This window comes from Halichoerus grypus, chromosome 5, assembly GCF_964656455.1.
Source record: "Halichoerus grypus chromosome 5, mHalGry1.hap1.1, whole genome shotgun sequence".
Lineage (NCBI taxonomy): Eukaryota > Metazoa > Chordata > Mammalia > Carnivora > Phocidae > Halichoerus > Halichoerus grypus.
This window is the reverse complement of record NC_135716.1, coordinates 139,662,325-139,688,194: the sequence shown is the minus strand read 5'-3', so window position 1 is coordinate 139,688,194 and position 25,870 is coordinate 139,662,325. Positions and strand designations below refer to the sequence as shown.

Here is a 25,870-nt window from a genome sequence, read left to right as displayed (position 1 = left end):
TTATCAGAGATATCATTTGTAAATATCCTCTCCTAGTCAGTAGGTTGCCTTTTAGTTTTGTTGATCATTTCCTTTGCTGTGCAGAAGCTTTCCATTTTGATGTAATCCCAATAGTTTATTTTTGCTTTTGTTCCCTTCTCTCAGGAGACATATCTAGAAAAAAAGTTGTTCTGTCCAATGTCAGAGAATTTACTGCCTGTGCTCTCTTCTAGGATTTTTATAGTTTCAGGTCTCATATTTAGGTCTTTAACATATTTTGAATGTATCTTCGTGTATGGTGTAAGCCAGTGGTCCAGTTGGATTCTTTTGCATTTGGCTGTCCAGTTCTCCCAACACCATTTGTTGAAGAAACTATCTTTTTCCCATTGTATGTTCTTTCCTCTTTTGTCAAAGATTGACCATATAAACGTTAGGTTATTTCTGGGCTTTCTGTTCTATTCCATTGATCTATGTGCCTATATTTGTGCCAGTATAATACTGTTTTGATTACTATAGGTTTGTAGTATAATTTGAAATCTGGAATTGAAATACCTACAGCTTTGTTTTTCTCTTTCAAGATTGTTTTTGGTATTTGGGGTCTTTTATGGTTCCATACAAATCTTAGGATTGTTTATTCTTGTTTTGTGAAAAATGTTGGCATTTTGACAGGCATTGCATTAAATCTGTAGATTGCTTTGGGTAGTATGGACATTTTAACAATGTTTATTCTTCCAATCCATGAGCATGGAATATCTTTCCACTTGTTTGTATCATCTTTGATATCTTTCATCAATGTTTTATATTTTTTCAGAACACAGATCTTTCACCTCTTTGGTTTATTCCTAGGTATTTTATTATTTTTGGTGCAATTATAAATGGGATTGCTAGGTTAATTTCTCTGTTGCTTCATTATTAGTATATGCCACAGATTTCTGTACATTGATTTTTTATCCTGCAAGTTTATGGAATTCATTTATCAGTTCTAGTTTTTTGGTGGAGTCTTTAGGGTTTTATATATCTAGTATCATGTCGTGTGCAATTAGTGAAAGTTTTACTTCTTTGTTACCAACTTAAATGCCCTTTTATTCCTTCCTCTTGTCTGATAGCTTCAGCTGAAACTTCCAATACTATGTTAAATGATAGTGGTGAAGAGTGGACATCCCTCTCTTCTTCCTTATCTTAGAGGAAATCCTCTCAGTTTTTGCCATTGAGTATGATGTGAAGTGTGGATTTTTCATATATGGCCTTTATGTTAGGTATGTTTCCTCTAAACCTACTTTGTTGAAGGCTTTTATCATGAATGGATGTTGTACTTTGTCAAATGCTTTTTCTGCATCTATTGAAATGATTTTATGGATTTTATCCCTTCTTTTATTGATGTGATGTATCACATTGTTTGACTTGTAAATATCGAACCACCCTTGCATCCCAGGGATAAATCCTGTTTTAGGATGGAATACTGTTAATGTATCTGTTAGATCCATCTGGTATAATATCTCTTTGAGAGCCACTGTTTCCTTGTTGATTTTCTGTTTGGATGATCTGTCCACTGATGTGAGGTGTTAAAGTCCCCTACTATTATTGTATTAGTATTGGTTATTTGCTTTATGTTTGTTATTAACTTTTATGTATTTGGGTGCTCCCATATTGGGTGCATACATTTTTACCATTGTTATATATTCTTGTTGGATTGTACTGTTTATGATTATACAGTGTCCTTCTTTGTCCCTTGTTACAGCTCTATTTTTAAGTCTATTTTGTCTACTATAAATATTGTGACTCTGGCTTTCTCTTCACTTCCATTTGCTTGATAAATGTTTCTCCATCCCTTCAAGTACAATCTTCACTTATCTTTAGGTCTGAAATGAGTCTCTTGTAGGCAAGATATAGTTGGCTCTTATTTTTTAATTTTTTTATATCTATTTCATCTCCTTATGTCTTTTGATTGGAACATTTAGTCCATTTATGATCAAAGTAATTATTGATATGTGTGCTTTTTTTTGGCCATGTTGTTACTTGTTTTATGGCTGTTTTTGTAGTTCCTCTTTATTCCTTTCATCTCTCACAATTAGTTGGCTTTTTTTGGTAAACTATTAGTGTTCCTTGCTCTTTATTTTTTATGCATCTATTACTGTGTTTTCATTTGTGGTTACCATTTGGTTTATATATAACATCTTTTGCATTTAGCAGTCCATATTAAGTGGATGGTCACTTAATTTTGAAATCATTCTTTATTTCATTCCCCTCTACATTTCACATATTTGGTATATTTTACATCCTTTTATTTATGCTTCTCTTGGCTGATTTTTACAGATACATTTTTTTTACTCTTGTGATTATTATTTTTCTTACTTAGTTTTGTTTTTGTTTTTCACTCATAGTTTCCTGTGACATTTCTTTTTTTTTTTATTTATTTTTATTTTTTATTATGTTCAGTTAGCCAATGTGACATTTCTTATAGGGCTGGTTTAGTGGTCCTGAATTCTTTTATCTTTTGTTGGTTTGGGAAATTCTTTATCTCTCCTTCTATTCTGAGTGATAGCCTTGCTGGATAGACCATTCTTGGCTGCAGATTTTTCTCCTTTCAGCACTTTGAATATATCATGCCACTCCTTTGTGCCCTGCAAAGTTTCTGCTGAACAAATCAGCTGATAGCCTTAGGGGGTTTCCTTTGTATGTAACTGTCTTCTTTTCTCTGCAATCTTTAAATACTTTGTTACTGTTTCTGTCATTTTAATTACTATTACTTTGTGTCTTGGTGTGGACCTCCTTGGGTTGATTTTGTTGGGGAATTTTTGTGCCTCCTGAATCTGGATCTCTGTTTCCTTCCCTAGATTTGGGAAGTTTTCAGCTATTATTTCTTCAAATACATTTTCTGCCTCCCTTTCTCTCTCTTCTCCTTCTGGGATCCCTATACTGGGAATGTAACTACGTTTGATGGTATCTGAGGTCTCTAAGCTTATTCTCATTTTGCAGTATTTGTTTGTCTCTCACTTCTTCAGCTTGGTTGCTATCCTCCAGGTCATTTATATGTTCTTCTGCTTCCTGTAGCCTACTATTTATTCCATCTATTGTACTATTGTATTTTTAATTTCATTGAGTTCTTCACCTCTGTTATTTTTTCATGTCTTTGTCAAGGGTCTCACTGATGTTCTCTGACCTTTTCTGAAGTCTAGTGAGTATATTTATGATCATTACTTTAAATTATCTATTAGACATATTATTCCTTTTTGCTTAGATCTCATGCTGTGATTTTGTCCAGTTCTTTCATTTGGGACATATTTGTCTCCTCATTTTTGTCTACCTGGCTGTGTCTGTTTCTCTGTGCTAGGAAAGTCAGCTACATCTTCTGCTCTTGAAAGTAGTGGCTTCATGAAGAAGTCCTGCAGTACAGGGTCCCCTATTCACCAGAATGTGGCACTTCAGGGCAGTCTCCTATGTGTGTTGCTTATATCCTGCTGTTGTGTCTGAGTTGCTTTTTTCTTTCAGTTTAGACATTTACACTGATTCTGCCTATTGTAGGCTGTGCTTATCTTCTGTGGTGTTAGTGAGACCCAGGCAGACCAGCTTTGAGGGGGTGTGATGATAGCAGGAAAGCTCAGGGGCAGGGCAGTAGTGTTAGCAAAATTTGTGCTGAGCTACTTGTCCTAGGTCAGATTCTCCCCCTTCCCCCCATCAGCGTGCAGTGGCTGCCAGGGACATGACACATGTCAGTGGCCAGGGCATGTTGTATAGTGCCAGCACCTGGGGAACTTAGTGTCTGATCAAGTGGTGGCTGGGCAGGGCATGCACAGTGTTAACAAAGTGTTTGCTGAGGCCAGGGCCAGGCCAGCAGGCTTGGAGTGAGCAAATTCTCAGGAGAACTCATGGGTGGGGTTCACCACTAGCCAGTTAGGTAGCAAGTGTCTGTGCTGTGCTGCCTCATGTAGATGGCTCTGTGTTTAGATGAGGGGCAGGGGAGGAAAATGGCACCTGCCAGTTCCTTTGTTCCCAGAGAGGTCCCCAACATGTTCTGAAATTCAAATAAACAGATCTCCCTCCCATTTTCCCCAGGTGTTGTACAAATTGTTGCTTCTATGTTGCCTCTCTGTGGACTGCTGTCTTTTAAACTATCACTTGCCTTCCCAGCTCACCCATTGCTGAGTTAGCTGACTTTTAAAGCTTCAGGCTCCAAGTCCTGCTGACTATACAAACCCATAGAATTCTGCCTCTCTGACACTATGGAGATTTGTCATCCCTGTATGGGCTCCCTGTTACTACAACTCCCTTCCTCCTGCAGGCAGATCCTGCCCACCATTTCTGCCCTTCTTAAACTTCTTAGAGGATGCTGCTTCTCTACATTTAGTTGTGGAGTTTGTTCTGCCAGTCTTTGGATGACTTTTTGGTTTATTTCCTTGGATATGAGTGATACTGAGTTGTAAACATGGAACAGTGTGAACTTAGGAACTTCCTACTGCACCATCTTCCCAAGCTCATCACATTGTATTTCTATTCAGACTCATTTTGTGACCTAACATATGATTTCTCCTGGAGAATGTTCCATGTGCACTTAAAAAGAATGTGTATTTGCTGTTTTTAGATGGAATGTTCTGTTTAAAACTATAAGCCCATCTGGTCTATTGTGTCATTCAAGACACTATTTCCCTGATAAGCTGTCTGGAAGACCTATCCATTGATGTTAGTGAATATTTAAAGTCATCTATTACTGTATTACTGTCTATTTCTGTCTTTATGTGTGTTAATATTTGCTTCATGTATTTAAGTGCCCCTATGTTGGGTGCATAGATATTTACATTGTTATATCCTGTTGTTGGATTGATCCCTTTATCATTATGTAGTATCATTCCGGGTCTCTTGTTAGAGTCTTTGTCTGATATAAGTATTGATATTTAAACCTTTTTTCTCTTCCACTTGCATGGTATATGTTTTTCCATCCTTCACTTTCAGTCCATATGTGTCTATAGGTCTGAAATGAATCTCTTTTAGGCAGCACGGAGATGGTCTTTTTTTTTTTAATCCATTAAATCACTCTATGTCTTTTCATTGGAGCATTTAGACCATTTACATTTAAAGCAATTATTTTTTTAAAAGATTTTATTTATTATTTGAGAGAGAGAGAATGAGCAAGAGAGAGCACAAGCTGGGGCAGGGGGGAGGGAGAGGGAGAAGCAGACTCCTTACTGAACAGGGACATATTTCACTTAACATAATGCCCTCTACGTACATTCATGCTGTTGCAAAAGGCAAGATCTCATTCTTTTTTAATGGCTAAGTAATATTCGTGTGTGTGTGTGTGTGTGTGTGTGTGTGTGTGTGTATGACCTCTTCTCTATCCATTCATCATTGAAGGACACTTGGGTTGCTCCTCTATCTTGCCTATCATAAATAATGCTTCAATAAACATAGAGGTGCACGTATCCCTTTGAATTAGTGTTTTTGTTTCTTTTGGGTAAATACCTAGGAGTGGAATTACTGGATCATATGGTATTTCTATTTAAGATTTTTTGAGGAACCTCCATACTATTTTCCACAGTGGTTACACCAATTTACATTCCCATTGATGGGCTGGGGGTTCCTTTTTCTCCACATCCTTGACAACACATGTTATTTGTCTTTTTTGTTCTGGCCATTCTGACAGGTGTATGGTGATATCTCGTTGTGGTTTTGATTTGCTTTTTCCTGATGGTGAGTGATGTTGAGCATCTTTTCATGTGTTAACCATCTGTATATCTTATTTGGAAAAATGTTCTGGTATTTTGTGCACTTCTTAATCAGATTAATTTTTGGTGTTGCATAGTGTAAATTGTTTATGTATTTTGGATACTAACCCCTTATTGGATATATAATTTTTTAATAACTTCTTCCATTCAATATGTTCCCTTTTGGTTTTGTTGATGGTTTCATTTGCTGTGTAAAAGCTTTTTATTTTGGTTTAATCCCAATGGTTTAATTTTTCTTTTGTTTTCTTTGCCTGAAAGAGACATATGTAGAAAAATGTTTCAATGACCAATGTCAAAGAAATTACTGCCTATGTTTCTTCTAAGAGTTTTATGGTTTCATGTCTCACATTTAGGTCTTTAATCTTTTTTGAGTTTATTTTTGTGAATGGTATAAGAAAGTGGTCCAATTTCATTCTTTTGCATGTATGTGTCCACTTTTCCTAGCCCTATTTGTTGAAATGATGATCTTTTCCCTTTTATATATTCTGCCTCCCTTGTCATAGATCAACAGACTATGTAAGCATGGGTTTATTTCTGGGATTTCTATTCTCCTGCATTGATCTATGTGTCTGTTGCTGTGCCAGCACCATAGTGTCTTGATCACTAGAGCTTTGTACTACATCTTCAATCTCAGATTGTGAGCCCTCAAGCTTTGTTCTTTTTTCTCAGGATGCTTTGGCTATTCAAGGTCTTTTGAGGTTCCACATGAACTTTAGGATTATTTGTTCTAGTTCTATGAGAAAAGTTGGTATTCTGATAGGTATTGCATTGAATCTGTAGATTGCTTTGAGTAGTATGGACATTTAATTTTTCCAGTATTAATTCTTCCAATCCATGAGCACATGGAACGTCTTTCCATTTGTGTCATCTTTAATTTCTTCAATATCCTACAGTTTTTAGACTAAAGGTATTTTAACTCCTTTGTTAAGCTATTCCTCTTTTACTGTTTTTGACAGAATTATAAGTGGAGTTTTTTAAATGTCTGTTTCTGCTATTTTGTTATTAGTGTATAAAAATCCAACTGATTTCTTTCTGTTAATTTTCTATTCTGAAATTTTTTTACTTCCTAAAGATTTTGGTGAAGTCTTTAGGGTTTTCAATGTGTAGCATAATGCCATCTACAAAAAGTGACAGTATTTTTAAAATTTTCAATTGAAGTATATTTAACTGCATTGTATTAGTTTCAGGTATATATTTCAATAATTCTATACATTATTCAGTGCTAATCACAGTAAATGTACTCTTAATCCCCTTTACCTTTTTCACCCATTTCCCCACCTACTTTCCCTCTGGCAACCTTAAGTTCTCTGTATTTAAGAGTCTTTCTTATTTGTTCACTTTTGTTTCTTAAATTCCACATGTGATTGAAATCATATGGTATTTGTCTTTCTCAGTCTGACTTATTTCACTTATCATTATACTTTCTAGGTCCACCCACATTGCTGCAAATAGCAGGATCTAATTCTTTTTTATGTCTGAGTAATATTCTATTGTATATACATATCACATCTTTATCCATTTACTGTTGGACACTTGGACACTTGGGTTGCTTCCAAATCTTGCATATTATAAATAATGCTGCAATAAACATAAGGATGCATGTATCTTCTCCAATTAGTGTTTCATTTTCTTTGGGTAAATAATCAGGAGTGGAAACTGGATCAAATGGTATTTCTACTTTACATTTTTGAGGAACCTCCATATTCTTTTCCACAGTGGCTATAATTAATTTTCTGCCAACAGTACATGAGGGTTCTTTTTTCTCCATATCCTTACCAACACATGCTATTTCTTGTCTTTTTTGTTGTTGTTGTTCTAGCCATTCTGACAGGTTTAAGGTGATATCTCATTGTGGCTTCGATTTGCATTTTCTTGATGATTAGTGATGTCGAGTGTTTTTTTATGAGTCTGATGGCCATTTGTAGATCATCTTTAAAAATGGGCAGAGGACCTCAATAAACCTCTTTCCAATCAGATTATTTGTAGTTTTGGTGCTGAGTCGTAGAAGTTGTTTATATTATTTTGGATCTTAACCCCTTATTGGATACTTGCAAATATCTTCTTCCTTTCATTATGTTGCCTTTTTGTTTTGTTGGTTTCTTTCCCTATACAAAAGATGTTTATTTTAGTATAGTCCCAATAGTTTAATTTTGCTTTTGATTCCTTTGCCCGAGGAGACATATGCAGAAAAATGTTTCTATGGATGATGTGAAATTGTTGCCTATGTTTTCTTTTAGAAGTTTTATGGTTTAATGTCTCACATTTAGGTCTTTAAACCATTTAGAGTTTATTTTTGTGTATGGTGTAAGAGAGTGTGGTCCAGTATCATTCTTTTGCTTATAGCTGTCCTTTGTCTTCCTTCTTAACAACTTGGATGCTTTTATTTATTTTTCTTCTGATTGCTGTAGCTAGGACTTCCAGAACTAAGTTGAATAGGAGTGGCAAGAGTAGACATCCTTGTGTTATTCCTGTTCTTACAGAAAAAAACTGTTTTTTACCAGTAAGTATGATGTTAGGTGTGGGTATATCACATACAGACCTTATTATGTTGAGATGTCCCTCTAAACCCGCTTTGTTGAGAATTTTTATCATGAATGATGTTGAATTTTGTCAAATATTTTTTCTGTATCTATTGAGATTACCATATGATTTTTATCATTTGTTGATGTAGTGTATCACATTGATTTATTTGTGAACATTGAACTATCTTTGCTTTTCTAGGGAAAAAGATCTCACTCGATCATTTTACTATATTGTTGAGTGTGGTTTGAAAATATCTTGAGGATTTTTGCATGTATGTTAGTCAGGGATTTTGCTTAGTTTTCTTCTTTTGTAGTATCTTTGTTTGATTTTGGCATCAGGGTAATTCTGGCCTCATGGACTATACTGGGAAACTTTCATTCCTCTTACATTTTTTTGGAATAGTTTGAGGATAATAGGTGTTAACTCTTTTTTTTTTTAAATGTTTGTTATAATTATCCTGTGATGCCATCTGCTCCCGTAGGGACTTCTGTTATGCTGGGAGTTTTTTCTTTACCATTATTTTGTTCATAATTAACAGTCTCTTTAAATTTTCCATTTCTCCCTGATTCAGTTTTGGAAGATTGTATAGTTCTAGGAATTTGTTCATTTCTTTCAGGTTGTCTAATTTGTTAGCATATGATATTTTGTAGTTTTTTTTAAATTTTATTATGTTATGTTAATCACCACACATCATTAGTTTTTGATGTAGTGTTCCATGATTCATTGTTTGCGTATAACACCCAGTGCTCCATGCAATACGTGCCCTCTTTAATATTTTGTAGTTTTATAATCCTTTGAATTTCTATAGTGTTGGTTGTCACTTTTTCATTTCTAATTTTATTGTGTTCTCTCTTTTTTTCTTGAGTAGCCTGGATAAAGGTTTATTAATTTTTTGCTTTTTCAAAGAACCAGCTTTTCATTTCTTTGATTTTTCTATTATTTTATTAGTCTACTTCATTTACTTCTGCTCTGATCTTCATTATTTCCTTCTACTAACTTTGGGATTTGCTTGTTACTCTAATTCCTTTACATATAATATTAGATTGTTAGAGATTTTTCTTATTTCTTCAGGTAGGCCTGTATTGCTATAAATTTCCTTCCTAGAACTGTTTCTTCTGCATCCCAAAGATTTGGACAATTGTGTTTTCATTTTCATTTGTGTGCACGTTGAATTTATTTTTGTGTATGGGGTAAGGAAGTGGTCTAGTTTCATTCTTTTGCATGTTGTTGGCCAGTTTTCCCAACACCATTTGTTGAAGAGACATTGGTTTTCCCCATTGGATATTCTTTCCTGCTTTGTTGAAGATTAATTGACGATATACTTGTGGGTTCATTTATGGGTTTTCTATTTTGCTCCACTGATCTATGTGTCTATTTTTGTGTAACACACTGTTTTGATCACTACAGATTTGTTACATAACTTGAAGTCCAGAATAGTGAGTCCTTCAGCTTTGCTTTTTCAAAGTTGTTGTCTGGTTTTGGCTATTCAGGGTCTTTTGTGGTTCCATAGAAATTTTAGGATTATTTTTTCTACTTCTGTTAAAAATGCTGTTGGTATTTTGATAGGGATTACATTCAATGTGCAGATTCATAGTATAGACATTTTAACAATATTTGTTCTTCCTATTCATGAGTACAGAATGTCTTTCATAGTTTTCAGAGTACACATCTTTCACCTCTTTGGTTAGGTTTCTTCCCAGGTATCTTGTTGGTTTTGGTACAGTTGTAAATGGGATTGATTTTTTAATTTCTCTTCCTGCTGCTTCATTATTGATGTATAGAAATGCAATAGATTTCTGTATATTGATTTTGTATCCAGTGACTTTACTGAATTTATCAGTTCTAGTAGTTTTTTTGGTGGAGTCTTTGAGGCTCTCTCTATATAGTATCAAGTCTTCTGCAAAAAGTGAAAGTTTTACTTCTTCCTTACCAACTAGGATACTTTTATTTCTTTCTGTTGTCTGATTGCTGTGGCTAGGGCTTCCAGTACTATGTTGAATAAAAGTGATGAGCGTGGACATCCTTGTCTTTTTCCTGACTTTAGGGGAAAAGCTCTCAGTTTTTCCCCATTAAGGATGATGTTAGCTGTGGGATTTTCATATTTGTTCTTTATTATGTTGAAGTATGCTCCCTCTAAACCTACTTTGTTGAGGGCTTTTATTATGAATGGATGTTGTACTTTGTCAAGTGCTTTTTCTGCATCTCTTGAAATGATCTTACGGTTTTTATCCTTTCTCTTACTGATGTGATGTATCACATTGATTTGTGAATATTGAACCACCCTTGTAACCTAAGAATAAATCCTATTTGATCATGGTGAATGATATTTATAATGTATTCTTAGATTTGGTTTGCTAGTATTTTGTTGTGGATTTTGCATCTATGTTCATCAGAAATATTGGCCTGTAGTTGTTTGTTTTAGTGGAGTCTTTGTCTGGCGTTGGTATCAGAGTAATGCTGACCTCATAGAATGAATTTGGAAGTTTTCCTTCCTTTTCTACTTTTTTGGAATAGTTTGGGAGGAATAGGTATTAACTCTTCTTTAAATGTTTGGTGGATATGTCGGTGAAGACATCTGGTCCTGGACTTTTGTTTGTTGAGAGTTTTTTTTTATTACTTATTTCTTCACTGGTTGTTGGTCTGTTCAAGTTTTCTTTCTTCTTGTTTCAGTTTTGGTAGTTTATATGTTTCTAGGAATTTATGCATTTCTTCCAGGTTGTCCAATCTGTTGGTATATAGTTTTTCATAATATTCTTGTATAATTGTTTGTATTTCTGTGGTGTTGGTTGTTATTTCTCTTCTCTCATTTGTGATTTTATTTACCTGTGTCTTTTTTTTTTTTTTTTATAAGTCTGGCTAGAGGTTTATCAATTTTATCAAAGAACTAGCTCCTGATTTCATTGACCTGTTCTATTTTTTTTTCTTAGAACAGAAATAAATGATATGGAAACTATTATTTCCTTCCCTCTGCTGGCTTTTGGTTTCATTTGTTCTTTTTCTAACTCCTTTAGATGTTAGGTTGTTTGAGAGTTTTTGTGCTTCTTAAGGTATTATTGTATCCTTCCCTCTTTATTTATTTATTTATTTATTTATTTATTTATTTATTTGAGAGAGAGAGAGCGAGAGAGGGAACACAAGCCAGGGGAGTGGGAGAGGGAGAAGCAGGCTTCCCGTGGAGCAGGGAGCCCGATGCGGGCCTCGATCCCAGGACCCCGGGATCATGACCTGAGCTGAAGGCAGACGCTTAACGACTGAGCCACCCAGGCGCCCTGTATCCTTCCCTCTTAGGACTGCTTTTGCTGCATCCCAAAGGTTTTGGACCATTGTGTTTTTATTTTCATTTTTTCCATGTATTTTTTTTATTTCCTGGTTGACCTATTCATTGTTTAGTAGCATGTTTTTTAACCTCCAAATTTTTCTTGTGGTTGACTTCTAGTTTCACAGAATTGCAGTCACAAAGGTGTATGGTATGATTTCAGTCTTTTTGTATTCATTGAGGCCTCTTTTGTGACCTAATATGTGATCTATTCTGGAGATTGTTCCATGTGCACTTGAAAAGAATGCGTATTCTGCTGTTTTAGAATGGAATGTTCTGAATATATCTGTTAGATCTATCTGTTCCAGTCTGTCATTCAAAGCTATCACTTCCTTGTTGATTTCTGTTTGGATGATCTGTCCCTTGATGTAAGTGGGGTATTAAAGTCCTCCATTATTGTATTATCTATAAGTTATTTTGTTTGTTGTTATATATTTTGGATTGTCCTCTGTTGGGTGCATAAATGTTTTGTTTTATCTTCTTGTTGGATTGTCCCTTTTATTATTATATAGTGGCCTTCTTTGTCTCTGGTAACAGTCTTTGTTTTAAGGTCTATTTTGTCTAATATAAGTTTGCTACTTTGGCTTTCTTTTGACATCCATTTGCATGATAAATGTTTCTTTATCCCCTCATGGTCAGTCTGCAGGTGTCTTTAGGTCTAAAATGAGTCTCTTGTAGGCAGCATATAAATGGGTCTTGATTTTTATCCATTCCTGGGAGTAATTTCTTATAGTCCCTTTCTCCTCAACACTGTCTGTTGTCCATGAATACCACTTGTCTCTTTTCAAAATGGCTTTTGCTGCAGTTCATCGCTCCTGAGTAGCCAGCTTGAGAATTTCTTAAGTTATGGTTTCTAGAATTGAATGACCTTCTCAAGTGAAGGAAGTCCAAGTTAGTCTTTCTTTCTTCCCTTCATAATCCAGGATACTACAACCAGAGTTGACGGGATGAGGCCAAAGATAAAGGTTCTTAAAAGTAAAGGAGCTCCATTTATTTCAGGGCTGACAACATTGTGTCTAGTTTTTGTGTCTTATTTGTATTCTATTCATATTCTGAACTCTCTACTCTTAATTCTACTTTTACAATCATTTATTCAATATTAAACGTGCACCAGACATTTGGGTTGGTCACTGATGATATAAAACAATAATTTCATATTGTCTCCTGCCAATGTGATTTAGTATAATCTAGTCCTTTAACTGGCTCTGTCAGTAGCTTGCCCTGAATCTTGTGGAAGTCTGAGCCCCCTTATAATTCTCAAATGACAGGCTTAGATTAGGTGTATTTTAGAACCTTTTATCCCTTGAATATAATATTCTATATTAACCCTTTGATTTCCTCCTATACTGCAGAAGTCCATCAGAATAAAGGAATGAATGGTCAATCTTTTATTTAAGCTACACTTATTTTAACACTATATTCCAGGAACTAGGCCAAGTAGTTTATATGGATTATCTAATTACATCTATTATAAAATATAATAAACTATAAAGGAGAAATAAACTCAAGTTTATATAGACAGTACATGGTTGAGCTCATATTCAAAGTCTGGAAGTCTAATATGTAGCATTATTCATTATAGAGTTCTGCATTTCTATGAAAACACTGGTGTTCAGTGAGAAGAAAGGTAGCTCCCATATGTTCGTCTGTTTTGTTTCTTAAATTCCACATATGAGTGAAATCATATGGTATTTTTCTTTCTCTGACTTATTTTGCTTAGAATACACTCTAGTTCCATCCATGTCATTGCAAATAAGATTTCATTCATTTTGCTGGATGAGTAATATTCCATTGTATATATATCACATCTTCTTTATCCATTCATCTGTCAGTGGACATCTGGGCTCTTTCCATAGTTTGGCTAGTGTGTACAGTGCTACCATAAACATTGGAGTAGATGTGCCCCTTTGAATAACTATGTTTGTATCCTTTGGATAAATACCTTGTAGTGCAATTGCTGGGTTGTAGGGTAGTTCTATTTTTAACTTTTTGATGCACCTCCATACTGTTAGAAATGCAATATTAATAATAACAGAATGCCAGAGAGTTCAGGAGAGTGAAACAGGACCTATATTCCCTTTTCAATGCGGTAACTTCAGTGTGATTCAATGAATGTCATGCTCTACCTGATGTGCTATCTTCACAGTCATACCTATTTCTCCCCTTTCCTTGGAAAGAAGTACATAAAGAGTAGAGAGCCCCAGCTTGAGAGTTGAATTAAAAGAAGATCCTTCCCAGTGTGTTATATTGACCCTAATTTTCTAGTTGTTTTTTTTTTAATGCTCAGTTCAAACCCTGTCTTCTCCATAAATCTTACTTTGAACAATCAAATGACTTCTTCCTTCTTCAAGATGCCAAAATGATTTTAATGTACTTCATTCTAATATTTAACACAAGGTCTATAGAGCAAAAGAAGGAAACTAAATATATTCAGTAAAAAATATTCTAAAAAAGAGGTAACACTAAAGTCATTTTAAGACAAACTAAAAGTTGAAAGAATTTGTCTTTCACAGACCTGCACTAAAAGAAAAGCTGAGAGATGTCTATTAGGCTGAGGAGAAATAATACCAAGTAAATGTCCCAAACTTCAGGAAGAATGGTAAGAAATAGATTTTAAATTTCTACAAGAGAACTTGTTAGTATTAGGTAATACTAATAAATAGTGTGGTTTATAGTCCATGTATAAGTAAAACACATGAAAAAACCTACAAATGGTAAAACAATATTGGACATAAATGACCTTAGTTAAAATTTTATAATGTAATCTCTAGAGCTTTACCAAAAAAAGTATAGCTAAACACAAGAAGAAAGATTAATTGAAATGTTAAAATATTTGATTCAACCACAAGCAGATGGACCTGTAATAGGCCAACTGAAAATCAAAATTCTAAAGCACTAGACTCAAACTCAGCCATAGAAATAATTATACTGAATGTAAATACACTAAACATTAAAAAGAGATTTTCAAGTTGGATAGAAAAGAAGACCCAACCATTTGCTTCCTGTAAGTCATAGATTGGTTGAAAATTAAAGGGTATGGAACAATATACATTATAAGTATTATTTGTAAAATTGATGATGGGGCTATATTAATATCAGGCAAAGTCAACTGCAAGAGAAAGAGTACTCCTAGAGAAAAAAAGGGGAATTCATAATGATAAATCTATCAAAAACATATAATTCCAAAGGTGTATTCATCTAATAATAGTTTCAAAATACATGAAAAAGAAACTGATAGGACTAAAGAGAATAATAGAAAATCTGCAATTATAGTTGGTGATTTTAAAAACCTTTTCTCAGTAATTTATAATAAGAAATTGGGAGAAGAAATTTGGGGGAACATCAGCTATGATGGCATAAGAGCTAAACAATATTACCAACTTGTCCTCATTGACATGTTTAGAACATTACATTAATTTCTTGGTGTATGAAATAATATATATATTCTGCAGTACACCATATGCCTGCACATAAAACTAGTCCCAAATCTTAAGGGATTAAAACAGAGAATATTCCATATCACAAGCATTAAATTAGAAATTATTAGCCATATGATTTCACTGATATGTGGAACTTAAGAAACAAAATTGATGAGCAAAGGGAAAAAAAAGAAGCAAACCAAAAAACAGACTCTTAACTATAGAGAACAAACTGATGATCACCAGAATGCAGGTGGGGTGGAGGGGGAGGATACATTAAATAGGTGATGAAATTAAGGAGTGCATATGTGATGCACACTGGGTGTTGCATGGAAGTGTTGAATCACTATATTGTACACATGAAACTAATGTTACTCTGTATGTTAATTAACTGGAATTTAAGTAAAAACAAAGTAGCGGCAAGATGTCTTAAAATATTTGGAAATTAAACAATTTATAAATAATCCATAGGTCAAAAAGTTCACAAGAGAAAATAGAATATACTTTTGAATGAAAACATACAAATTTTAGGAGCAAGTAGAAGTCTCATACACTCTTGGTGAGTGCATACAATCACAAAGTTAAATGTGCATGACCTAATGCAGTAATTATACTCCTAGATATTTAAGATAAATGAAAATAAGTCCTCTTAGGAAAATTCTTGTACACAACTTGTCTTATTCCTGATAACTATAGACTTGTAAACAACCAGCATGACCATTAACAAGATGTGAATTTTAGAAGTATATGCTAGAGGAGGAGTATTCCAGGAAGATGAGAGTAGGAAGCCTCAGGACTCAGTCTTCCCACCTAGACAATAATTACGCTAGAAGAAGATTCTGATGTAACCATTTTGGAACTCTGGAATCTATTGAAGGCTTGCAAATTCCAAGGAGAGGCTTGGACCAAAAATTGTGGTTAATTTCAGCCAAAATGAGCTCTTGTCTCAGCCCTGTGGTAGGAAACTGTGTACATATTTTAGGAGCATATTACATGTAGCCTATGGGGCCTGGGTGGGCAATAAAGATCATATCCTCAAAAAATCAAGGATCTGTGTACTGATCACTGATTGCTGCTTCTGATCATGGAGGTTCAGAAACAGGCAGACATTGTTGCAAACTCTCCCCTATAGCCTACAACAAAGTTAGAGAACTTGTACTTCCTGATTTCAAAACTATAAAGCTATAGTAATCAAAACAATGTGGTACTGGCATGAAGGCCAATGGAATAGAATAGCCTAGAAATAAATCCTCACATATATGATCAAGTAATTTTTGACAAAGGTAACAGGGCTCATTCGATGGGGGAAAGGACAATCTCTTTAATGGTTCTAGGAAAACTGGATAGCCACATGTAAAAGAATGAAGTTGGATCATTTCCTATCATCATATATAAAAATTAACTGAAAATTTAATAATAGTATAAAACTTGTAGAAGAAAACAGGACAACGCTTCATGACAGATTTAACAGTAATTTCTTGGATATGACAAAAGAAAAAATTTGGTTTCTTGAAAATTAAATTATATGCATCAGTGAATATTATCAACAGTGAAAAGACAACATATAGGATAAACTGTTTACAAATAATATACCCATGAAGGGAATAATATTCAAAAATATATAGAGAACTCTTAAAAATCAACAACATAAAAACAGCCCAATTTTAAAATGGGCAAAAGAATAGACATTGCTCCAAAGAAGATATATGGGTAGCCACTAAGCAAATGAAGATATTGAACATCATTAATCATCAGGGCAATGCAAATCAAAACCATGATGAGATACCACCTCATACCCATTAGAACGGCTATTATCAAAGAAACTGAAAACAAGTGTTGGAAGGATGTGGAGAAATTAGAACCCTCATACAATTTTAGTGGGAATGTAAAATGGTACAGCCTCTGTGGAAAACAGTATTATAGAATTACCATATGATCCAGCAATTTTACTTCTGTGTAAATACCCAATAGAATTAAAATCAATGTCTAGGTTTAGAGGTCATGAGGGTAGTGACTTTATGATGGAATTTGTGCCTTGATAAGAAGAGACAAAATTGATCTCTCTTCCTGCACATGCAATAAGGAAAGGTCATGTGAGCATATAGCCAGCCAGGATGAGGTTCCCACTAAGAAAACCTGTGAGCAACTTTATATCAGACTTCCCCACCTCCAACGCTGTGAGAAATAAATTTCTATTGTTTAAACCACCCAGCTTGTGGTATTTTGCTACAGCAGCCCAAGCTGACTAAGACACCTATATTCATAGCAGTATTATTCACAATACCTAAAACAGGGAAGAAACCCAAATGTCCATCACAACAGATAATAAAAAAATGTGGTATATATGTACAATGAAATATTATATGCCTTGAAGAAGAAATTCTGGAACATACTACAACATGGATGAAACTTGAAGACATAAGCCAGTCACAAAAAGACAAACTGTATGATTAAATTTTTATGAGGTACCTAGGGTAGTCAAAACCATTGAGACAGAGGTGGTTTCCAGAAGATGAGAGAGGGGGAAGTGGGAGTTATGGTTTAACGGGTATAGCGTTTCAGTTTTACAAGATGAAAAGCATTCTGAAGATGGATGGTAGTAATGGTTATACTACAATATGAATGTACTTAATACTACAGAAGTTTATACTTAAACAGTTATGGTAAATTTTATGTATGTTTTACCACAATAAAAAATTGAAAAAAGAAAAAACAACTATATACTATACCTTAATGGAATACTACTTGACATCATCTTAGGACTGCCTGATTACCAGCCTTCTTTCCAATTTGGAAGCATGTAGTATTAATTCTTGGGATTGAATCTGCTAGCTTGTCTTTAGTACTGTTCCTAATGTCTGGAAGCAGGTAAGGAGCCATATCATTTAGCTTGCTGTACTGAATCTTCTGTATCTTTCCTTGCCCACCACCTTTATAAAAGATTTATTTGAAAGAGAGAGTGCATGCACAAATGGTGGGGGGAGAAGGGGCAGGGGCAGAGGCAGAGGAAGAGGCAGAGAAGCAGACTCCCTTCTGAGCACAGAGCCCAATGTGGGCCTCCATCCCAAGATCCTGAGATCATGACCTGAGCCAAAAACAAGAGTCAGAGGCTTAACTGACTGAGCCACCCAGGCATCCCACCCACCACCTTTGATTTGTAGTTTCTTATCATTATTGCTCACTGCTGATTTATCAGGCATTAAATATTAAACATCTTAAATATTTAATTTAAAATATTTTTATTGTAATAAAGTCCCATTCCTCTTGGCTACCTTCCTCAGGTGTCTTAAAGGCATGTATATTGTGATATTTTTTAGGTCTTTAGGTAGGCACTTACTAGTGGAAAAATATTGTGCTTAGATTCTAAGGTACAAACTCTGGTTCTTCAAATATGCAGTCTAGGGAAGTCACTTAACTTCTCTGAGTTTTGTATTTCATAGACAATAAAGAAATACTTTTTCAACCTGTAAATGAAACTGCTTTGTAGATTCTCAAACATTATAAAGATTACAGGAATTGTGATAAGATGGTAATGATGATGAATTATTTTTCAGTAATATGGAGTTAAAAAATAAAAAAGGAACATCAAATTGCCCCTGAATTGTTGACATTTATGATGTCAGTTAAGAAAATCCAAGGGGTCTCAAGTGCTGAGGGGCTTCCTCTCTTCATGGTGGCAAGGCCTGGTAAGACATAATAAACCAATGAGAAACACAAGATCCCTGCATTTACAAAAAGCAAAGCCATAGTTTATTTTCCTTTAAAAAAAAAAAAAAAAAAGATTTTACTTATTTGACGGAGAGCACAAGCAGGGGCAGTGGCAGGGAGAGGGAGCAGCAGGCTCGCTGACATGGGGCTCGATCCCAGGACCCTAGGATCATGACCTGAGCCAAAGGCAGACGCTTAACCGACTGAGCCATCCAGGAGCCCTGCCACAGTTCATTTTCAATTAAATTATTCTCAGCCATATACAATTATCAAATACACGTAGGCCATTCATTATGGAGAAGAAAAAAAATGCATCATTTATGTTATTTTTAGTGACTTTGGAGTAACTGAATGCAAAGCACCATGTTACCTTTTTCCTAGTTTTTGTTTCTGTGAGTTGATTTTCACAGATGAAAAGAAACATTGCTTTCTTTCATGCTGGTTATATTTTCCAATGTTTCAAGGCTTGTACTGGAGTATAGTTCCATTGATCTTCCATGAAGTTCCAACTTGACTCTTCTCTGACAATAATGTCTGGAATACTCTGTAAAATATAGAAGGCAATCTCCTTAAAAATTAATACTAGTTCTTAAATAGCATTGTTAAATTCAAAGAACAGTGGATACATGTCATTTTTGTTTTTTTTAAATTCTTTTTTATTTAGATTAAATTAGCCAACATACAGTACATCATTAGTTTGAGGTAGTGTTCATTGATTCATTAGTTGCATATAACACCCAGTGCTCATCACATCATATGCCCTCCTTAATGCCCATCACCCAGTTACCCCATTTCCCCACCCACCTCTCTTTCTGCAACCCTCAGTTTGTTTCCCAGAGTCAAGAGTCTCTCATGATTTGTCTCCCTCTCTGATTTCCTTCCCTTCCCCTATGATCCTCTGTGCTATTTCTTATATTCCATATATGAATGAAACCATATAATAATTCTTTCTCTGATTGAGTTATTTCACTTAGCATAACACTCTCCAGTTCCATCCATGTTGATGTAAATGGTAGATATTCATCCTTTCTGATCGCTGAGTAATATTCCACTGTATATATGAAACATCTTCTTTATCCATTCATCTGTTGAAGGACATCTCAGCTCCTTCCATAGTTTGGCTATTGTGGACATTGCTGCTATGAACATTGGGATGCAGGTGCCCCTTCTTTTCACTACATCTGTATCTTTGGGGTATATACCCAGTAGTGCAATCTGTGGGTTGTAGGGTAGCTCTATTTTTAACTTTTTTAATTGTTTTCCAGAGTGGCTGTACCAGCTTGCATTCCCATCAACAGTGTAAGAGGGTTCCCCTTTCTCCACATCCTCACCAACATTTGTTTCCTGTCTTGTTAATTTTAGCCATTCTAACTGGTATAAGGTGGTATCTCCTTATGATTTTGATTTGCATTTCCATGTGTACATTGGCCATTTGTATGTCTTCTTTGGAGAAGTATCTGTTCATGTCTTCTGCCCATTTCTTGACTAGATTATTTGTTTTTGGGGGGTTGAGTTTGAGAAATTCTTTACAGATCTTGGATACCCTTTATCTGATATGTCATTTGCAAATATCTTCTCCCATTCCACAGGTTGCCTTTTAGTTTTGTTGACTATTTCCTTTGCCGTGCAGAAGCTTTTATTCTTGATGAAGTCCCACTAGTTCATTTTTGCTTTTGTTTCCCTTGCCTTTAGAGATGAGTCTTGCAAGAAGTTGCTGTGGCCAAGGTTGAAGAGTTTACTGCCTGTGTTCTCCTCTAGGTCACATTTAGGTCTTTCATCCATTTTGAGTTTATTTTTGCATATGGTATGAGAATGATCCAGTTTCATTCTTCTGAATGTGGCTCTCCAATTTTCACAACACCATTTATTGAAGAGACTTGTCTTTTTTCCATTGTATATTCTTTCCTGCTTTGTCAAAGATTAGTTGACCATATTTCTAAAATATTACAAGAGATAAAAAATTTTCCATTTACACTTCTGAGGCTCAAGGTATGAACCTTCCCCTTAGTAACTTTAGCAAGCTTCAGTTCTCTCATCTGTAAAACGGAAATATAATAGAACCCATCACATAGGGTTATTGTGAGTATCCAATGTGTGTTAATATATTTGAATAACTTAACAAAAGCATGGTGCCTAATAAGCATCCAGTCAATGATATTGATGATAATGAGATAGTAATGATGGTGTTTAGGCTTTGTTTACTTTTCTACTCATTCATTCTATGAACATCTTGTTGAGTGATTTCAATGTGTCAAGCATGAGGTTAGACCTTGAGCAAGTAAAAATTGAATTATTCACCCTCCTACTACCACATTCAAGATACATCAGTTCTAATTGTAAGTATGTTGAGATTCTATTCCTCTCCTTTTTAATCTCTCCTGTAGACTCCCATTCCTTTTCTTTGTATCTTTCCAATATACCCTCCACTCTGGTACAAGAGAGATCATTCTAAAACTTAGTCTGTCAGTCTCTGTCTTATATTTTCAATTGCTCTGTCTCATCTAGGATAAAGCACAAACTCCTAATATGACATCTGAATCAGTTCAGGATCTAGCTGCTGACTTTCCAGTCTAATTTCTGACCACATTTTCTTATATGCATCCTATCTTGTGGGTTTTACTGAAATGCTTAAACCTCATTTCCCAATATTTATGAGGACTAGTCCTCTCACCCAGAAAACCTTTTCTTTAGCACAGTTTTCATACACTCTCTCCCGCATGCCCTCTCCACCACACAGCTGTGATCTGAGCATGGGTCATTTTGTCTTAGGTCTATTTACTTTTAAGCCTCCCCTACTAAGTTGCAAATCATTTGAAATCCAGAACTTTGCCTAATGCAGAGAAGAGGACAAGGAAAGATTTACTGAATGAATAAGTAAAAAAAACAAAAAACAAAAAACAAAATATAGTCTTTGTCTATGCAGAGTTTGTAATACAGTATGTAGTGTCTGTGTGCAATGTATTAATGTTAAATATGAGAAAGTAGACTTCAAATAGAGAACATATTTTAGAAAAGCTAGTATTGTACATCTTAATATTATATATCTCAAACTGGGGCGGGGGGAAGAAAAACTAGTCTCAGTAATAGTCAATCTGAAACTAAAACTAGAAAGTCTCTGATTCAGGACCATAGTTTCTGACATTTCTCTCAACTTGGCTTTGAGTCTTTAGATCCCATCTTTTTCTCATCCTCAATGGCTGGCTTGGGAATATACTTGGATTACAATAGTGTGATAAACCTGTTACTACTCAAAAAGAAATTGCACTTAAGACCATAATTTGTAAAATTCTGTTGCACAGATATTACTAAAAATAACAAAAATACTAATGCAATATTTCTCTATCTCTATGTCATTAACAATATAGAAGGCTACCCTAATATCATGAAAATATTATACATCTATCTGTCAGCTAGTGGTAGAGAAATGGATATATATATATGATTGAAATGATTTTAAGCATCTTACTGATCTGCCAAAGTAAAATCATAATTCATTAGGTAATTTTGGTAAGATTCTCTGCTCACTGCCAAATTGTTCATAAATTCCTACCAGAGTCAATTACTTAATACACTTCTTTATATCAACTACACAATTCCTTTTTTCTAAATGTCAGATACTTTTTCTAAATATAATCTTTCATAAGGAAAAGTCAAGGTCTCCTCAGGTCAACTGAGGTTCACCTATATATCTTCTAATAATTTCTTAAATTTCTGTTAGGGTACAACTTGTTACAAAGTGTATTAACATAAAATCTCATTTGATTTTTACAGAGACAGATACCCTGCCACAGCAGCTTGGGAAATCTCAATGGCTAGAATGAAATGTTTTGCTAAACTGGATTGCAATAATCCATTCATTTTAGTATATCAAAGAATATTTTCTATTTATTACATTTTCCTTGGTCCATATGTCCAAATTCTTATACATGCTAGATAGTATCCTGATTTTTAAAATGTCTAGTTAACAAGAAGCTGTTTAATGTCTGTTTCTTCTTCATTAACATGGCTAAGGGGTTGTATTACTTCTATAACAAACCTTCTGGATTATCAGTTGTATACCAGCAGCAAGATATATTAACCATGCAAAGGCTCAGTTTTCTCATTTGTAAAATGAGTACATAAATAGTATATACAATATAGCCTTGAAAGCAGGAAGATGGCAGAATAGTAAAATCCTGCACTTACTCATCCCAAGGACACACTGAGATAACAGCTACATCTATACAACTAACTCTGAAAATGACCTGAATACATAGAACAGATCTTTCACAGCCATGTGTAGACAGAAGGCCATATCAAAAAGAGTAGGAGGGGGGGAAACAAGCTCACCTACCTAATACATAAACAGATGAAATGAAGAGAAAGGAATATGCCTCAAATGAAAGAAAAAGACAAAAATCACAGTAAAAGTAAATGAATCACAATAAAAGTAAATGAAACAAAGATAAGCAATATGCCTGATAAAGAGTTCAAATAATGCTCCTAGAGATACTCACCACAATCAACTAAAGAGTCGATGAACTCAGAACTTCAACAAAGCGATAGAGCTGAAGAATACAATAACTGAAATGAAAAATAGACTAGAGGGAATCATGGCAGATTAGGGGTTGTAGAATGAATCAGCAATCTGGGAGAGAGGGTAGTGGAAAACAACTAAGCTAAACAGCAAAAAGAATAAAAAATGAGAATAGGTTAAGAACTTTGGGACATCAAGCATAATATTTACATTACAGGGATCCCAGAAGTAGAAGAAGGGCAGAAAACTTATTTGAAGAAATAACAGCTGAATACTTTCCTAACATGGGAAAAGAAATAGACATCCAGATCCAGAAAATACAGACAGCCCCAAACAAGATTCTAAGGAGGTCCACACCAAGACTAGTAATAAAGTGGCAGAAAGGCTAAAGAGAGCATTTTAAATGCAGCAAGACAAAAGATAACACTTACATACCGTGACACCACATAAAGCTATCAGCTGATTTTTTAGCAGAAATTTTTCAGGCCAGAATGAAGTAACACAGTATATTCAAAGTGCTGGGAAAACTAACAAACCTACAACCAAGAATATCCTACCTGGCAACGTTATCATTCAGAATTGAAAGAGAAAGAATTTTGCAGACAAAAGTTAAAGGATTTCATCACCATCCAGCCTTACAAGAAATGGTAAAGGGAATTCTTTAAGTGCAAATAAGAGGCCATAACTAAAAGAAAATTATTAAAGGAAAAAATTTCAGTGGTAAAAACAAACATATAGTAAATGTAGTATATCCATTACAGAATAGATGTTAAAACACAAAATGTCAGATACTTTTTCTAAATGTAATCTTTCATAAAAGGAAATCAAAATACATGAAGACCAAAGAAAATTAAAAAAAAAAAATTCATAATCTACAGGACCCAGCAAAAGCCGTTCAAAGAGGGAAGCTTATAGTGATACAGACCTATCACAAGAAAAAAGAAAAATCTCAATCAGACCAACTTTACACTTAAATGAACTAGAAAAAGAAAACAAACTCCAAAGTTAATAGAGAAACGAAATAATAAAGATTGGAGAGAAAATTAATGATATAGAGACTAAAAAGAAATAGAAAAGAACAATGAAACGAAGTACTAGTTTTTTTAAAGATGATCAGAGATGAAGGAGGAATAACTAATGCTACAGAAATACAAAGAATTATAAGACTATTATGACAAATTATATGTCAACAAATTGGAAAAATCTAGGAGAAACTGATAAAGAGATTGATTACTACTAACGTAATTGTATCTGTAATCAAAAAGTTCCCAACAAACAAAAGTCCAGATTAGACGGCTTTACAGTTGAAATCTACCAAACATTTAAAGAAGAGTTAATCCCTACTCTTCTCAAACTATTCCCCAAAAATGGAAGAAAAAATTCCAAATTCATTCTACAAGGCCAGTATTATCCTGATGCCAAAACCAGACAAAGATACCTCAGAAAAAAATTCTCAACAAATTATCAGCAAACCAAACTCACCAATACATTTAAAAAACTTGCCATGATCAAGTGAGATTTATTCCAGGGATGTAAGGACGGTTCAATAGTCACAAATTGATGGTGATACATCACATTAACACCAAAAAAGGGATAAAAACCATATAACCATGTCAATAGAAGCATAAAAAGCATTTGACAAATGGCAATATTCATTCATGATAAAAACTCTTAATAAAGTGGATTTAGAAGGAACATACCTCAACATAATAAAGCCATATATGACAGACCTATACCTAGCATCATACTCAATGATGACAAGCTAAATATTTACCTCTAACATCAGGAACAAAGCAAGGATAGTCTCTTTTACCTCTCTTATTCAATACAGTACTCAAAGCCTCACTGCAGGAATCAGTCAAAAAGAAGAAAAACTGCCACTATTTGCAGATGACATCATACTATATATAGAAAATCCTAAAGGCTCCACCAAAAAACTATTAGAATAAATGAACTCAGTAAAGTTGAAGGATAGAAAATTAATATACAGAAGTTTCTTTTATATACATTAATAATGAAATAGTTGAAAGAAAAATTTAAAAGATAATGCCATTTACAACTGCACCAAAAAAAAAAAAAAAGAAATACTGAGGAATAAATTTAACCAAGGAAATGAAAGACCTATAATCTGAAAACTATAAGACATTGGTGAAAGAAATGAAGACATTTGAAGACAATGCAAGTGGAAAGATGTACATGTTCATGGATTGGAAGAATTACTATTATTAAAATGTCCATACCACACAAAGTCATTTAAAAATTCAATGCAGTCCCTATCACAATACCAATACCATCTTTACAGAACCAGAACAAATCTTAAAATTTGTGTGGAACCACAAAAGACCCTGAATAGTCAAAGCAATTTTGAGAAAGAGCGACAAAGCTGGAGGTATCACATTCCCAGATTTGAAGATACACTACAAAGCAATAGTATACTACTGGCACAAAAACAGACACAAAGGATCAATGGAACAGGATAGACAGCCTAGAAATAAACCTATATGGTCAATTAATCTATATAAAGGAGGCATGAATATGCAATTTAGAAAGAGCCTTTTCAACAAATGGCGTTGGGAAAACTGGACAGCCATATGCAAATGAAACAAGACAACTTTCTTACATCAGACAGACATACACACACACACACTCAAAATGGATTAAAGACCTATATGTAAGACCTGACACCATA

The 25,870-nt window shown here is 34.5% G+C and overlaps 1 protein-coding gene across 10 annotated transcripts in view; it reads right to left on the bottom strand.

The window, feature by feature from the left end:
• LOC118546233 (uncharacterized) overlaps positions 1–25,870 on the bottom strand; it is a 567,633-nt gene that overhangs the window by 21,229 nt on the left and 520,534 nt on the right. For all 10 annotated transcript variants that reach the window (XR_013448159.1, XR_013448158.1, XR_013448160.1 and 7 more), the window contains one exon: positions 19,036–19,209. Coding sequence is in view for 4 of the 10 variants with exons in the window: in XM_078073052.1 (XP_077929178.1) it covers positions 19,070–19,209 (140 nt within the window). In the remaining 6 variants the exon portion in view is untranslated. The remainder of the gene's footprint in view (positions 1–19,035; positions 19,210–25,870) is intronic.